This window comes from Mesoplodon bidens (assembly GCF_964165515.1).
Source record: "Mesoplodon bidens genome assembly, chromosome: 2".
Classification (NCBI taxonomy): Eukaryota; Metazoa; Chordata; class Mammalia; order Artiodactyla; family Ziphiidae; genus Mesoplodon; species Mesoplodon bidens.
The window spans coordinates 151944345-151962387 of record NC_138177.1 but is presented as its reverse complement, the minus strand read 5'-3'; the positions used below and the strand labels follow the sequence as shown (position 1 = coordinate 151962387).

The following is an 18043-nucleotide window of genomic DNA, read 5'->3' as shown; positions in this document are numbered from 1 at the left end:
CAAAGAAGTGAGTCAACTTGCACAATATTCACACACCTTATCCAAGTGATGTTTTAGTACTTGTTACTGGTTCGGGGCAGCCAGCTATACAGCCCTTCTGTCTGGGCTGAGAAGCTGGTGATAGGGGATCTGGATGGGGTTTTTTTTATACCTTTTTGGCAAGGTGCAACTTGCAGGGATCTCAGTTCCCTGACCAGGGATCAAACCCCGGCCCTCAGCAGTGAAAGCATGGAGTCCTAACCACTGGACCACCAGGGAATTTCTGTGGGTGATTTTTAAATAGAATGATTTTCATTTTAGATTACTCTGGGACAAAGGAGTGGCCAATTTGGACATTGCTATAGAAGTCCAGATAAGATGAGACCATAGATAAGGCAGTAGGAAAGAACATCAAATTTGAGATGTTCTCGGAAATGGGGTTGACAGATTGAGGTGACTAGTTGAATGTGGAGTGAGGAAGCGGGAAGAAGGGGGCCTGACTGCAGAGTGGTGATACAGATGGTGCCACTTGCTGGAGTAGAGAATGCACAAAGGGGATTCAGATATACAGAATTTGAGGTATCTGGAGCATCCATAGGGAGTATGTGGGAAGCAGATTTGGAACTAAGGAGTGAGGTGTAGGTTTGATGCTCATCAGGTGGCTATTGAAAGCTGTGGTCATGGAGGAAATCACATCAGAGCATCTGTGGAGGCCCAGAGATGTGGGGAATCCAGGAAGGGGGACGTCACAGAACCCTAGAGAACAAAGTGATTCAGCTGGCATCAAAACCAAAAGGTCCAAGAAGGTGGAGGCTGAAGTGTCCACTGGGCTTAGTGACAGGGAGACTAAGGGTGAGAGCAGCCCTGTGGAGAGGGGTGGCCCCAGACTCAGCAGGTTGAGGGGTGACTAGGGCTGCTCCTCCCACAGCCTTCCCCATCTCAGCAACAGCCAGTTCATCCTTACAGGTCCCAGCCAAAACCCTCAGAGTCTATCCCAACTTCTCACTTTTTAGAACACTCCACATCCAATGGGTCTGCAAACCCTGTTGATTCTGCCTTTGCTATATCCAGAATTTGACCACTTCTCACCACCTCTGTCCACATGGGTCCAGACCTGTGTCATCTCTCACTTGGATTATTGTAGTACCTGCTAGGTGAGCTCCCTGCTACCTTCCTTTTCCTGTCCCAGCCCTCTCCAGTCCTCAACATAGCAGCCAGGGTGTCTGTCCTCTTAAAAGCCATGTCAGACTTTGGGTCATTTCTCTGCTCAAAACCTTAGAGGTTTCTATTCTTTCTTACGAACAAAAGCCAGCATCCCGCAAGAGGCTTCACAGTGTGTCCCCATTTGTCCCACTCCCACTTGCACTGCTTTCCCCCTGATTTACTCCCAACCTCACAGGCCTCTTCCTTGAATGTGCCAGCACATTCCCACCTCAAGGCCTTTACACTTCTGCCTCTTGACAGGAAGACTGTTTCCCCAGAGAACACTAGTATAAATGGCGTTCTCCCTCTGTTATTTTGGGGAAGGAATAGGAAAGCCTTCCCTGACCACTCTGTTTAAAATAGCAGCCCCCTCCATGTCCAGATCTCTTGACTACCTTCCCCTGCTTGATTGTTCTCCATAATATATATAATCATTTGCTAATCAAAATTGCATATTTTCTGTCTTTGCTAGACAGTAATCTTCAGGGCAGAGATTGTTTGTTTGTTCTGCTATATCCCAGGATCTGTAACGAAAGAGTACAGAGTAAAAACTCTGTGTCGAAGTTGGGAAGTGGGATGAAGGAAGCAAGGGCTGCTGCTGGAAGAGCAGATAAACTAGTTATGTTAGACCATATAATTTATGTGTTAGCTAACTAGGATGCTCTTGAGAGTGAAAGGGATTTGGTTGTCAATTACACTGGGATGAAAGGACTGCCCTAGAATGACCAGAATGGGAGTTCTGGTCACTCCAGAGATAGATAAATCTGAGGGAAGGGTCTTTTAGGATGAGACATGTTTATGTGGGGTTGAGGGAAAAGGAGCCAACCAAGAAGAGCTTTATGATTATAGTGCAACCAAATGCCTCATTTACCCTTTGCATAAAATTCAATTTTCATAGATTTGAGACACCAGGATGGAAAGTGATTTTGAGTCAGAAAACCTGAGTTCCAGTCCTGCCAGTGAAACTTCACCCCCAGAGCTTCCATTTGGAGCTACCACATTGAGTACTGAACATTGAAGTGTTTCTCAAAGTAAGGTCTGTGGACCACCCACAAGAAAATCAACAGATTCCTGGATCCCACCATCAAACTGCCTAATCCAAATGCAGGGGAGGATGAGCTTTTAAAATCTTAAAGAGAAATAGTACCTGCTCCCTAAATTTATTGCAAAGATTAAGTGAAAATACCTTACATTTCGTTAGTGCTCAGTAAATGTTGACTTATTACAGGAATATTTTAAGGATCAACTTAGATAAGAGCTCTGAAAATTGTAAACTGAAATTGTGGTGGCCATGAGATTATGACTTGTAGATCTCTAACTACAGATAATATAATTGATCCAAGATGCTTTGCTCTGAAATCTACCACGTTTGTCCTGTGGCCATGCTTTCCAAGTGCTCCCAAGCCAAGGAGTAGGCTCAGCAGAGATTCTAAAGCAGTCCTGTTCCTGGAAGACATGGAACTCCTCTGACAGCCAACTTTGGCTCGAGGACACCCATGATGGCCTTTGCCAAACTTCCCTTAGGCTGCATGGTAGTCTATGATTCTGCTACCCAATATTCCTTCACTTAGGCTTGATGGCTCCCCTAGCTCCCTCCCCTATTTTTTGAAAGGTGTTTCCCTAATAAAATCCTTGCATTTTAATCCTATTTGGGAGTCTACTCGAGAACCCAGACTAACATCATGAGCATCACAGAAAAGTAAGGAGGTAAGGATTCTGGGAAGATGGCTGCATATGAAGCACCAGGAATCCGTCCCCCTAACTTCAACAACCAGTACACAGGTAATATTGGTCTGATGTAAGTATTTTGGTGCTGTGGAGTCTATTGAAGGCTTGCAACATCCAGGGAAGACTTATAGTAAATTGAGATTAATTTGGGGAATTTTAGCTCTTAGTTCAGCTGAGGCTACCCATCCCCCACCCAGCTCAGCCCCATGGCAGGCAGTCACGCACATGTTCCTGGAGCACCTTGCACATATCTTGCAGCAGCCAGGGTGAGCAATAAGGACCCCATCCCCCAAATACTGGGGCTCTGTTTTCTGACTAAGCTGCTTCTGTTGAAGGAGATGCAAACACAGCAGCCATTGTTGCACTTACCCCTGCTTTTGCAAGCCCCTCCCCTCCAGCTGAAGTGACTTCAGGGGATATAAATGGCTGGTGCCTACCGCCTCTTCATTTTAGTCTTTTTCCCCTTTTGCGAGCCAGACATTAAAGACTAGGACAATCAAAAGCAATCACATATATGGGGGAAATTAGAAAGTCGCTGCACATGCACAGACTGAGAAGAGACCTGAAAATACCTTAAATTTACACCTCAAGCTGATGGCCCAGGGACAGCCTAGAGCAAAAGAGACAAAACAATACAGCAAACTCTGGAGAAGAGAGACAACCTGATTTCCAGGGTTACCACATTTTAGATTCAGTGTCAAGTTTTTAACGATAACAAATAAGGCATACAAAGAAAAAGGAAAATATTGTCCAAAGGAAAGAAAATAAACCAACAGAAACTATCCCTGAGAATGACCTAGTGGCAGATCTACTAGACAAGGATTTTAGAACAAATGTTTGAAGATGCTCATAGAACTAAAGAAAGATGTGGAGAAAGTCAAGTAAACAAAGTATAAATGAAAAAAATACCAGTAACAAGATAGAAAACATAAAAAGAAACCAAAAAGTTCTACAGCTGGAAATTACAATAACTGAAAGTATTCACTAAAGGGACTCAAAGGCAGATTTGAGCAGGCAGCAGAAAGAATCAGTGAACTTGAAGATAGGAGAATGGAAATTATTGAGTCTGAGAAACAAAAAAATTTGAAGAAAGGTGGACAGAGCCTAAGGGACTTTGTGGGGCACCATCAAGCAGACTGACAGACACATACATTGTGGGAGTTCCAGAAGGAGGAGGAAAAGGGGCAAAGAGAATGTCTGAAAAAATAATGGCTGAAAATGTCCAAAATTTGATGGAATATGTGAATATAACCATACAAGAAGCTTAACAAACTCCAAGATGAACTAAAAAAGACCCACACCAAGACATACTAAAAACAAACTGTCAAAAGAAAAAGACAAAGAATCTTGAAATCAACAAGAAAAAAGCAATTCATTACATACAAGGGATTCTCAATAAGATTATCAGAAGATTTCTCAGAAACTTTGGAGGCAGAAGGCAGTAGCTGATATATTAAAAATGCTAAAAGAAAAAACTGTCATCCAAGAATCCTATATCCAACATATCACAAAAGGACAGATTCCGTATGATTCCATTTATATGAGGTACTTAGATTAGACAAAATCGCAGACAGAAAATAGAATAGTGGTAATGAAGAGTTATTGCATAATAGGTATAGAATTTCAGTTTTGCAAGATGGAAAGAATTTTGGAGATGGGTGGTAACAATGTTTGCACAACAATATGAATATACTTAATAGCACTGAACTGTACACTTTAAAATGGTTTAGACAGTAAATTTTGTTATGTGTATTGTACCACAATGAAAAATTGAAACATGATGGTAAAGATGCTGAGGAAAGATATAGAGAAGAGTAGGCTTGAAACAAAACTATTCAATAGTTTTAGGGTCTTACAGTGATTGTCAGATTCTGTACAAAGGGAAGTTAGATGGCCTAAGGAAGAAAAACTTTAGTGGAAACAACCAATATTTAAAGGCTTTTTCATTTGTACATCATCTTTCTTTCCCATTTTTGTAAAAATATCACAAAGCAAGATTCATGTGCTCATTATACAATTTTTGGAGTATGTATTTAAATTAAAACTTAAATTTTTTAAAAAAGGAAGTGATACAATAATTTTAAACCAACTGTGGTATTTTAACATCTAATATTTTTTTGTTAATTTTGATTGTCATGAACAATCACTTTTACAGAACAGGAAATAATAAAAATGTTCTACTTGAGTAATAATTTTTAAATGTATTCTAAAATTATGTGGGGGCACTCTGACAAGATGACTCTTCCACTTCTGGTAACGTTGGACCAACTCTTCTGCTGAAGACTGCCAAGAACACTAGGCAAATAACGTAAGCTGCCACAATTCCAAGAACTGGCCTCAGGGAAATGGGAAGAAACCGACCCTGGAACTGAAGACTAACTATACTTAATAAGATGACGCTGATCAGACCATTGCTCTTGATGGCCAATTTCAAGATGACTGTCAGGGCTGACTGTGCTGTTTCTGCAAGTAGCCCCCTCCCTTCACCTATAAAAGCTCTTACCCACTGATTGTCAGCTGATCTGGAAGTTTAAATGTTTGCTGGTCTGGAAGAGGCAGCTGTACTGTGCTAGAGGGAAAAATTTGGAGTCTGGGCCCACCAATTGTGCAAACCCTTGTACACTACCCCATGATTTGAGTGGAGGACTTTGAATGGTTGTACCGTGGTAGTAAATTAAACCAACCCTCACATAGATTGCAACCTGACTTGGAGTCAGGTGGGGGCCCAGAAATCTCAAGCCCTAAACTTGGTTAAAGGTGATCCTGAATTGCTGGTTCCACTCCCCCGACCCCAGGCACCAAGCTAAAGCAAATAAAATATTATTTGTGGAAAATTATATAATCCTAGGCTTTGAATTATTTCTACAGATATTTTCCAAGTGCCAAATCAAGCATATATTCAAAGATAACTGGGTCTACAAGGAAACAAGTCATCATGAACAAGGACCAGCAGAAACAGCAGACAATGGAAAAAGACCCACAGGAAGCCCAAATACCAAAAATATCAGACACAGAATGTAAAGCAACTATGTTTACTATGTTCATTAGATAAAGGGAGAAACTTGAACATTTTAGAAGGTGTTATGGGCTGAATTGTGACCCTCTCAAACCCAAATTCATGTTTTTAAATCCTAACCCCAGTACTGCCAAATGTGACTTATTGGGCCATAGAGTCTTTAAAGAGGTAAGGTTAAATGAGATCACTGAGGTGAGGCTTAATCCAATATACCTTATGTCCGTATAAGAAGAGGAGATTAAGACATGGACACACACAAGGAAGGACCATGAAGGCACCAGAAGAAGAAAGCCTTCTACAATCTAAAGAGAGAAGCTTCAGAGTGAAACCAACTCTGACACCTAGATCATGAACTTTCAGCCTCCAAGAAGGTGGGAAAATAAATTTCTGTTGTTTAAGCCAGCCAGATTACCAGTATGGTAATCTGTTGTAGCAGTCCTGGCAAACTAATAAAGAAGGGAACCAGAGACTGTTTAAATTGACACAGCAGATTTTAAAAGATTAACCAGGTGGAAATCTGAGAACATAAAAATACAATACACCAAAGAAATCAATGGACAGGTTCAGAAGCTGATTAAACACAGTTGAAGACAAAATTAGGGAATTCCCTGGTGGTCCAGTAGTTAGGACTCAGTGCTTTCACTGCCAAGGGCCTGGGTTCCATCCCTGGTCGGGGGACTAAGGTCGTGCAAGCCACGTAGCGTGGCCAAAAAATAAAACAAAAAAATAATAAATAAAATAAAATTCGTTAACTGAGTGATAGTTGAAGGAAATCATCTGTAATGAAGTACAGAAAATAAAAAATGTGGAAAATAGAGGCTAAAACCTAAGAGATAGAGAATATAGTAAGAAAATCAACCAGTCTGTAACTGGAGTCACAGAAGAAAGAAAAAATGAGAAAATTGAAGAGATAATGGCTGAGAGTCAGTCAGAAATGACTGGGGGGGGGGGGGAGAGGGGGAAACACCAAAAGAAAGAGTCAAGAATCCCAAAGAGGTTAAATAAAAAGAAATCCACATCTAAACACATCAAAAATTGTACCACAATTTTTTTTTTAAAAAGCAAAAGAGGATATATTACAAGGAATCAGGGGGAAAAAAATTACTTTCAGAGGAGAGACATTTAAGCTATTTCATTCCTCAACAGAAACAATGGATACCAGAAAATAGTAAAATTACAGTTTCAGAGTAGTAAAATGATATCTTCAGCAACGTGAAAGAAAATAATTGTCAACTTAGGATTCTATACACAGTAGGATATGAAGATGAAAAAAAGACATTTTGAGACAAAAATGGAGAACATTCACAAGCAACAGATCTGCACTAACAAGCCGAAGATAATGATCCCATTTGGAATATTAGGAGATAAAAAAGGAATGAAAAGCAAAGAAAGAAGTCCTAAACCAACCAAGGCTGCCTACCTCTGAGATGGGGGAGAAGTAAAAGCTGCCTGACACTAGAGAAAAGTAGGAAACCCATTACTAGGGTCCTGAATAGATACAAAACAGAAGTCTGCTGCCTGATGGGAGGGCAGGAAACTCCCTCCCCCGCAAGCCCCACTGTCATTACAAGGCAGAGTTCAGATGCTCATGTGCACAGGGCCTGTCTACGACTAAGGCTGAAGCAGAACTGAGAAAAACTCCCTGCCACCAACATGAGCCTTGCGTCATAAAGCGAGCAAGGGCAAGCTGCTGCTGGGGAAGGGGCAAGAGCATGGAGGCAGATTCCCTCTTGTGCAGGCATGCAGGAAGTGTTGAATGCTGAAGCTCAGGAACACTAAGAAAAACTCTGGATTCCAGGTCTCAAAGTAAGCACAAGGTATCAGCAGCCCACTATCATCAGAAATGAGGAATTGGTTAGATGTGCTTATCAAGTGATGACACAGCAGAGGAAAAAGTCATGAACTTGATAAGTTGGTAGAAATTAGACAAACGAAACAGAGAAAAACATGGAAAAAACAGAACAGACTATTGAAGAGCTGTGACACGATATCAAGCATGTGACTGAAGTAGCAGATGAAGACAGGAAAAATGTAGCAGAAGAAATGTTTGGGAAAATAATGGCTTCAAATTTTCCAAAGTCTGTGGTAACAAACCACAGATCCGGGAAGCTCAGAAAACCCCAAGCAAAATGAACACAGAGGCAAAAACACACCCAGGCACTTCATGGTCAAACTTCTGAAAACCAGGGATGGAGAAAATATGACAAGCAGCCAGAGAGAAACAAAGGAGCAAAACTAAGATCTACAGCAGGGTTTTCATTTAAAAACTACGTAAGCTAGAAAGCACTAGCGTGACATCTGTTAAGTACTGAAAAGGATGGGAGAAGTCAACCCAGAATTATATACCCAGCAAAATCATCTCTCAAAAATGAAGGTGAAATAAAGATTTTGTTTGTTTTCATCATAGGTGAGTTCAAAGCTTTCATTTCCATCTCCATCTTTGGAGGCATTTTCAAGTGCCCTCTTAGAAGAGTGGCTTTCCAGTATTCTAGCTTTCCCTTAGACTTTTTAAAAAAAAAGTTTCAATCTTGGGCTTCCCTGGTGGCGCAGTGGTTGAGAGTCCGCCTGCCGATGCAGGGGACACGGGTTCGTGCCCCGGTTCGGGAAGATCCCACATGCTGTGGAGCGGCTGGGCCCGTGAGCCATGGCCGCTGAGCCTGGCGTCCGGAGCCTGTGCTCCACAAGGGGAGAGGCCACAACAGTGAGAGGCCCACATACAGCCAAAAAAAAAAAAGTTTCAATCTTGAGATAATTTCAAACTTTAGAGAAAAATTGCAAGACTAGGTCAAAGCATTCCTGCATGCCCTTCACTTAGATTGCCCAATTAATATTATACTGCAACGATTTGCCTTGTGACTCTTTCTTCATGTGTATTTATGCATATTTTTTTCCTGATGCCTCATTATTCTTCTAGTACTTGAGTGTGGTTCCCTAAAATACAAGGACAACGTCCTGTTCACAGTGAACTGACTTTGACATAGTACTATCATCTCAACCGCAGACACCATTCAAATTTCACTGGTTGTCCCAAGAATGTCCCTTATAGGCCCAGAATCCAATCCAGGATCATTCAGTGCCTGTAGCTGTAATATCTCTTCAGTCTCCTCAGTCTTTGCTGTCTTTCCTAACTTTGACAGTGTTCAAGGGTGCTGGCAGTTATTTTGTAGAATAACCTCAATTTGTATTTGTCCATCTTAAGTAGACTCAGTTTATGCACCTTTAGCAGGAATATCATATAAAGGATGCTGTATTCTTCTCAGTGCATTATATCAAGGGACACACAGTTTTGTCTTGTCCGATTACAGGTGGTGTTAACTCTTATCACTTAAGATATGCCTGCTATGTTCATCACTGCAAAGTTAAATATGTTGTACTTCTTAGTTAATAAATTACTCATATTACTTGGAATTTTACTGTAGAGCTTTTTCTTCTTACCCACTTATTTATTTATTTATATCAATATGGACTAGTGGATTCTTATTTTTTTATTCATGGAGTTAAAACCCATTACTGGGGGCCTCCCTGGTGGCGCAGTGGTTGAGAGTCCGCCTGCCGATGCAGGGGATACGGGTTCGTGCCCCAGTCTGGGAGGATCCCACGTGCCGCGGAGCGGCTGGGCCCGTGAGCCATGGCCGCTGAGCCTGTGCATCCGGAGCCTGTGCTCCGCGACGGGAGAGGCCACAGCAGTGAGAGGCCCGCATACCACACACACACACAAAAAAAAAACCCATTACTGTTATTATTTACTTTGATACTCAAATCGTTTCAGATAAAGCCAGAGGGAACCCCTTTCGTCTGGCTTCTGTATCCTTTAGACATGTCACCATCATTCCTTGAGCACGTTCTTACTTTCTGGAACGAGATGATCCAAGTTTATTTTGTACTTTCCTTACCCCAGCCCTCGAATCAGCCATTTCTCCCCAGAGTTCTGCTACCTTTTAGTAGAGAATGGTATTCAGAAATCAAGATATGGGTTTGCCCCTGGGGCTCATTGTTCTTGGCCTGTCTAGGGGATAGAGCTCACAGACATATGTACAGTCGACCCTCAGCACCCATGGAGGATTGGTTCCAGGACGCCCAGCCCCCTCCCCCACCAACCACAACCACACCGAAAATCCCTGGACGCTCAAGTCCCTTATATAAAGTAATGTGGTGCAGTCGGCTCTCCATCTTTCCAGGTCCACATCCATGGTTTCAGAAGGCTCTGTGTATGTATATCGCACCCATGTACATACACACACAACTATATCTATTTCTACATTTATCTACATATATAAAAAGCTGCGTGTTCATCCAGATACCTCCAATTCCAATCCAACTCCACAAGATTTATTCTAGTCTTCCTCGTTTCCATCTTTGTAAATCCGTTCTCTGACAATGAGAAGCCTGGCTCCCATTATTTTCAGTGTATTTACTTATTTGTTCAATCCCCTTATATGTAACTAATCTCTGACCCTGCCAGCCAAGGACTCTTCAGCTTTGTGGTGACCACATGGGCTACTGCACAGAGAGCGAGAGGCAGTGCTTCAGGTTTTGACTCTGTGATTCCATAGCATTGTGTCAGCCCTTTGATGCTTTGAAGAATTGTTTACCCTTTCCTCAACATTTTTTTTTCTTTTTAAAAAAATTTTATTGAAGTATAGTTGATTTACAATGTTGTGTTAATTTCTGCTGTACAGCAAAGTGAATCAGTTTCCTCCACATTTTTAGTTGTTTTCAACAAGACTGGTGTCCAGAATAAAACTGCCTGCAGTAGTCTCATAAATTGAATTAAATATTGTTTTTATGTGCTCTGTGAGGAGAAAAGGTCAGGAAGCACTGCTTTGGGTGTTGTCCATTCTCCATGTCCAGTGTTGCCTGGATCAGGTTTCGTTGTGGTTCCCCATAAGCTTGGCCAACTCTAGGCAAAATCTTAAATTGAACCACTTTCATTATATCCAGTATTCAATGGTAGCTCAGTTGCAATTCTCAGTTACAATCTAGAAAAGGAGAAGCAACACACAGCTCTCCCTAGCCCAAACTTCAGTATGTGTAGGAGTCACCTGGAGGTCTACTTAAAATGCTGAATCTGTTTCACCTAGTCTGGGGTGGGGCCTGAGATTCTTTATTTCTAACAAGTTTCCAGGGGATGCAAATCCTGTGGTTGGAGAACTGTGCTCTGAGTAGCAAGAGTCTCTATTCATCACCTTTATTCCAGTGGTCAGCAGGGAGGATACTAAATTATACAACCAGTAAAACTTAGATGTATTTTTAACCTTTAGATTTTTTTCATTTGTGCACACACACGCACACACGCGCACAGAAGAGCGGAGTAAACCCCAAAGTACCACTGGCATTTACCAATCTTATTTTATAATTTCTCCTGCCCCTGACCTTTCTATTCCTAGAGTATTTTAAAGCAAATCCAGCCATTATATTGTTTCAGTGTGCACCTCTGACAGACAAGGCTTAAAAAAATAATAACCAGTGTCGTTATCACATAAAGTGAACAATACATATAACCCAAAATTAACCATAATTCCTTGACATCATCTGATATTCAGTTCCTATCCATATTCTCAGGTTCAGGCAATAGATGAGTGCGCTGGTCAGCTGCTCCAGCTCCCAGTTCACTCCCCTTAGCTGAACACCTGTTGCCACGGTACTTGGGCTTTCCTTCGGGGCTGAGGGCACAGGTATATCCCTCCCCAAACCGTCTTTTATGGCTTGCCAATTTCATTCTTGGAGGAACTCTGCTAATAAACAACAGCACAAGCTTTAGGATCATGTCCTTTGACCCACCTTCCTGGGTCTCCTCTCAGCCCTGTAGCCTTGAGACTGGGACAGGAAACAGGAGAGCTGGACAGTTGGCCCTGTCACAGGTGGTCAGCCGAGGTGACCGTGATGTAGACATTTGAAAGAGGAGAGACCGGGGGCAGGGGGGAGGGGATCAGGCCTCCCAAACTCTTCTAGCTGCAAACTCTAACTTTTCCCAGGCATCCTCCCATTGCCAGGATCCCATTCCGTTGTTAATCAGTGTACTGATTGGGTTGTGAGTGGTCAGCTGACTCTCCAGCTCTCCAATCTCTGGCCATAGCCACAAAAGTCTTCTCTTCACGAAGGATCACACGGAAGCTTGTTTCCACCCTGCCTTCATGCTGCCCGCTGGCCCAGAGCTTGTCTCTCTCACAGCCTATCTCTGAAGCAGCCAGCACACTCTATCCCGACATTTTCCTACCAAGTCCCAAGCCTCTGGTGGTCCCTGAACCGCAAGAGATGACACGTGGTTTCCCAGCCAACCGCTCCTGACCAGATAGTGAGGGCGTCCCAATCCCCCGCCTGGGACAGAGAGGCCAGCCTCTGGGCTCCACACCCCACCTGCTCAGCGACACCTGGAACAGGAGCCCTCACTGCGACGCTCACTTTCTAGGTTCCAAATTTGGCATTAGTCTGGGCTCTTCTGGCTGTGTGTGACAGAAATCAAACGCACAATTGTTTCAGCCAAAAGGGGTTTATTTCTTGAGAGGGTGTGTGGACCTCATGAAACGGCCTGGTCCCAGGAAAGGCAGAGGGAAACGGGCTTCCTCTTGTCTGTCCCGCCTCTTCTTGTACATGAGACCCCCTCCGAGGGGCAAGAAATGTGGCCCCCCCAGCCCCAAACTTCAGGCCTCACAGAAGTGCCCTCAGTGCTGCTGGCCTCAGATGCCCAGGTCCACCTCAGTCCCATTAGGTTGGGACGCCTGGGGTGGGGGGTGAGCTAGGCATCAGCTCCCCAGGTGACTCAAATGTGCGCACCCAGAGCCGAGAACCGCTGCTTCAGAGCCTCAGGCACCCAGAGACACTCTTCTGTAGTTCTTGCTCATAGCCCCAGGGGGCGGGGCTCAGGTGCCCACCCCCTCCAGCCCCTGAGACGCCCCTGTGTACGTGCAGCCGCTGCCACGCTGGGGCGCCTGTGGATGATCCCACAGCAGCTCTGCCATCTGCTTCTCCCCTCCCACCCCTACCTTCCCCTGGAGAGTGCATGTGCGATAATCATCTTGTCTGACTTCACCTCTCAGAGGTACGTCAGGGGAGAAGGCTGAGCTGTGTCCTTAGGATCTGGTGACTTGGTGGGAGATGTCCCAGGACAGGTGGTGGAGGAAGCCAGGACAGAGCTGGCTGAGGAGGGTAGGGGAAGGCAAGGGACAGCTCTTTCCAGTCAGGAGAGACAGAGGGAAGATGCCAGAGAGAGACTCAGGGTCCCGGGAGGATGTCTGGGATGGAAGAGGCCTGAGCATGAGGGCAGGGGCTGATCTGGGTTAATTTTCCCTTGACTGGGGGTCTCCAATCAAGGAGGTCCTGGTGCCAGCCCAAGGACAGGTAGGGAGGTTCCTGATCAGCTTGGATGTGCTGTGTAACCCACACTGGATCTGTCTCCCTCTGTGCCCAAGGACCCCAGGGACCAGCTCTGACCTCTCTGAGCCAGGCCCCACCCTCATCATACCAGGGACAGATCAAATGACACCACACTCAGGGCTGGACGTTCACTTTTCTTTCCAAAAGATACCAAACACCCGGTCTAGGTGTGGCAGGGGGACAGAGCCAGGCTGGGGAACCTGGACATTACACACCCAGGGGGCCCTTGGTGGAGGCAGACAATTTAACAACTGGTCTGAAAGTCAAAAGAGAGGAGAGCTGGTTAGCGGGGGGAGCAGCAGGCAGTGGGGAGTGGCAGGGGCTATGGGGTTCAGGCACGGACCCAGGGACTGGCCACTGCGGCTCACAGCAGCCCCACTGGGGCCCATGTCCAGGGCAGGGGTGACATGGCCTGCCTTAGCCATCTGTGTGGGTGTCCATGCAGCGCTAGGCATACTGCGAGACCTGAATTCAGAGGCAGCGGGGCCAGGCCTCCTGGTCTCTCTGAACCTGTTTCCTCGTGTGTAAATCGGGGACATTGGTCCCCTGGCACTGCCTCCTTTGTGGGGTTGCTGTGAGGAGCCCATGGGCCGGGGGAGGCGATGGGCTCTGGTCACCCCACGGCACTGGGCACCCAGCTTGTCTTTACTGCTGTGTCCTCGAGGCCCAGCACAGAGAAGACACTCACATAGCCTGTCAGTGAGTAAATAAGTGGTCGTGAAAGGGACTGCAGCTGGCCGGGGTGTGGACAGGTCCGTGCCCGTGCTTGCACCTGTGCCGGCCATGTGTGTGCACCTGAGGGCTGGGGCCTGCCTCCCACCTCTCTCTGAGTGTCTGGGTCTGAGTCTCAGAGCGCAGAGTGGGTGCCTGGGTTGGGGACAAGTAGCTCAGAGCCTAACCGAGCTGGGGGGACACCCTGCACCCTCCTGGCCCCGCCCGGGGTGCTGGCAGGGGCCGGCGGATGCTGCGCGGGGCTCAGACATACTCTCGGGCAGCCGCCGAGGGGCCGGGCCGGTAGGGCTGCGGGCTGCTGTTGGATCTCTCGGGCTCCTGGCACGTGCAGCAGAGGAAGGAGCCGCCCAGCATGGCCAGGCCGGCGGCGGCCCAGCCCAGAAACAGGGCTGGACCAAACTCGTACCTGCAAGGGATGGAGGACGCCATCAGGTGTGCCTGCGCCCCCGCCCCGTCCCGTCCTCCCCCGGGGGCTCCCGGCCTCCGCCCTGGCAGAGCAGAGGGCGGGCTGGACGTGGCGAGCTGAGGCTGGGGCCTCACAAGCGTCCTCGGACTCGCCCGGTAAGTTGGGATGAGCGCTCATCCTTCCTCCCGCCCCTGCCCAAGCACATCAACACCACCCGGGGCGACCCAGCTCAGGCTGGGCTGCTCCGCGCAGCCTCGAGCCCCTTTCCTCCTCCGGCCAGATGAGGGGGCGTGGGGGGGCCCGCCAGGCCCGTCGGGGAGAGGAGGAGCGGGGTAGTCCTGCCACCACTCTCGGTCACGGTCTGGCCCACGGAACTTGCCGCCGGGCTCCCGCCGCCCTCTGGAGAAGGCCAGTCTCCTCCGCTGGCTCCACCTGGCACTCCGGCCTCTCCACGCACAAGCCTAGCGGGCCAGCCCGGCGCCCCGTCGGCAGCGCCCGGATCTCCCCACCTCTGTGCCTTTGCACGAGGCGCCCCCTGCCGGAGCGTCTCGCCTCCGGTGCTTCGCCTCCGGTGCTCCGCCTCCAGGGCCCAGTTCAGATGCCACCTTCTCCGAAGGCTTCCCCTGACACCCCTCCGCTCGCCGCCTGGCGCTGACTCTCACTGGGTGGCTGATCAGTTCCTCGTTTGTCTGGCTCCCTGGGGAGCAACTTGAGGGCAGACAGCACCGGATTCATCCATGTCCCCAGGGCCCAACACAGGACCTGCAACTCAGGCAGCCTTGCGGAGTGCTGAAGGGACAGGAGCAAGCGCCAGCGTGGCATCTCTGAACAGAGCTATCGCTTGCTTGGCAGGTTTTCATGGCTAGAGCTGCCAGCCCCAGGGAATGAACCTCACTCCTGAAGACTTCATTTCCTCCCCTTCTCCACTCTGCTGCCTCCTCCAGGGAGCCCTCCCGACTGCAACAGCCCAGGCATCTCTTTTCTCATTCTCCCTCCACCCCAGGGCCCAAGGCCTGTTGGGTGTTTGGGGTTGAGACTATCCCATTCTCTGCTCCCCAAAGAGCTGAGAGGTAAGGAAGGGGCCAGGCCCTTCACAGAGCCCCCTATTCGGCCCCCATACCCTGGCCTTACAAGTCCTGACCACTCTAGCTCCTAAATATCTCTGGGTCTACTCTCCACTGCTAGCCCCCGGCCCCAAGCTCTCTGCTTTCATCAGCACCTTACTGGCCTTGCTCCCTCCCCACCATTCTGCACACCACAGCCAGAGGGACTGTCCCGCCTTCCACACCAGGACGCAGAAAAAAACCTTCCTATGGCTGCAAGGCCCTCTGCCATCTGCCCTTAGGACTTTTCCAGCCTCATCTCTCTGGCCCAAAGTCACTGTGCCTCCTACAGAAATAACAGCCCAGGCACTGTGCTAAGTCCCTCACCTGCACCATCTCACAGAACCCTCACAACCACACTGAGCTCCATCCTCGGTCCTAGCTGCCTTTTACAGGGGAGGAAACCAGGCACAGAGAGGTTAAGGAACTTGCCAGTCACACAGCCAGCCCGTGCAGAGCTGGGATTTAAATCCAGAGCCAGGGCATTTAGCTACTGGGGTGGCGTTCAGGGCCCAGCCACGGCTGCTCCCCACTCCAGAGAGCTTCTCAGTGACAGCACCTGGGGCTCGTCCGTCCCGTTTCCCCCTCCAAGTGCCCTGCTGGACAAAGGCCAGTGGTCCCAGAAGAGGTGGAGTGGGAGGCCCAGCCTGTTACCTGGCCCAAGCCATGCCCTGGTGCTCACCTGGCGTTGACGGGTGTGCTGGGGTTGAAGAACTCCTGGGTCACCAGTGTGGCATACCACGAGACAGCCGTCAAAGTGCAGATGCCTAAGGACAGGGTCGGGGGGTCTCAGCTCTGCTCTGGCCTCCAGAGGGCCCCCCAGGATGGGGCTACCTGCCACGGTCAAGAGGATGGAGGAGGAGCCAGGCACTCACCCGCCAGGAGGAAGAGCACACCCCCAGCGATGGCCACTCGGCCCTTGGCGATGGGGTTGCTATCTCCGACCCGGGTGCACTTCATACCGATGACACTGAGGACCATGGCCACGAAGCCCAGGAGCACGGCCACCACCATCAGGGCTCGCGCTGACTGGATGTGACCTGGATGGGGCGGGAGGGACTGAGCGGGGGGGCGGGAGAAGTGGGCGGGTGGGAGGAGCCCAAGATGGGAGGGGCGGGAGCTAGAGCAGGACGCTCCTCCTGGGCTACTACCTGCAGCAGGTGTGAGGGGATCCTGAGGGCTCAGGTGACTACAGGGCGTGAGAGCAGAGTGTGGAGGCTGCGCCTCACCATTTAACCCCACCGTTCGCTCTCCCTGGAAGGTTCTTCCAGGTAGTGTGTGGTGACAGTGTGGTATGAGTTCTCCCATCAGCTGCTTTCTGGCCAGGCGCCTCCCTTTGGGGCCCACCCCTCCCAGGCAGCGGGGGGCAGCTTCTCCTCAGGCCTTTCAGATTCACCAGAAAGAGGACCTAGGGTGTCTGAGGCCCAGCTCAGCCCAGGCTGGCCCTTGGACAGGGATGCCTCCCCCATTGTCCTTTCCGACTCTAGTTACCTTCCCCTGTGCACTTTGAGTCACCCATGGTAGCTGTGTGCCTGCTGCCGGCGTCAGTCCCGGGCCTGGGGGGCAGCTCAGGGGATCTGGGTCCCTGAGGGAGGCCAGATGACCTGCCTGGTCCAGAGTGGCGGGGGCCACGTGACAGCAGCCCAGCTCAAGCCTGTGTGGCCCTGGGGCGGAGGGCGGGCGGGTCGGCCCCCAGCCAGGGGTAGAGCTGCAGTGGTGCCTGTTTACGAGCCAGCTTGTCAGGCTCAACCCCTACACCCCAGGGGGAGGAGAGCCACCCGTGTGCCCAAGCGCCTGGCTGTGGACGTGCATGTACACGTGTGTGGCTGTGTGTCTGTGCGTGTGGGTACGTGTACCCGAGTGCCGGCATACTTGTCTACGTGGCAGGCCTGGCAAGTAGGTGTGTGCGCAGAGTGTGTCTGCAGAGTATGGAGAGAAATGGAGGGAAGGGTCTTGACTTAGAGCCTCTGAGTGCCGGGCACTCATCACCTCTGACCCAGAGTCCTGTGAAAGTCCTAGTCCCCTTTCCAGATGAGGACAGAGAGGGTCAGTGACTCCTTCAAGGTTACAGTGGCAGAGCTGGCGTGTGGACCCATGGCTGCTGGAACCTAGAGCCCCTGCCCCCAGGAGGGCACCAGGCTGGCCTGGATCTTCATGAGTGCACGGGAGGCAGGGGCTGGAGAGGGCAGCCCAGTGCAGACGGCAGACCGTGGGAACGCTTGCTCCGGACCTCCCAGCCCCATATCCCACCTCCCCATCCCAGCGGGCATGAGGCCTACCTTCCAGGGCAAGCAGCGAGTCATAGAGCTTGCACTGCACCTGACCGGTGCTCTGGGAGGCGCAGGACATCCAGAGCCCTTCGTAGAGGCCTACGGCGGTGATGATGGCGTCGCCTGCGTAGGAGGACTGCTTCCACTGCGGGAGCGCTGTGCTGGCAATGATGCCCACCCAGCCACCCAGGGCCAGGAAGTAGCCCAGGAGCTGAAGGCCTGAGTTGGCCAT

At 49.0% G+C, this 18043-nt stretch overlaps 1 protein-coding gene across 1 annotated transcript; it reads right to left on the bottom strand.

The window, feature by feature from the left end:
- Positions 1-13507: 13507 nt before the first annotated feature.
- Positions 13508-18043, bottom strand: CLDN19 (claudin 19; the record flags this gene model as incomplete). Its single annotated transcript, XM_081226142.1, has 5 exons — positions 13508-13556; positions 14286-14438; positions 16224-16308; positions 16417-16581; positions 17821-18043. The coding sequence occupies 5 exons, from the start codon at positions 18041-18043 to the stop codon at positions 13508-13510; spliced, it is 675 nt and encodes a 224-aa protein (XP_081082268.1).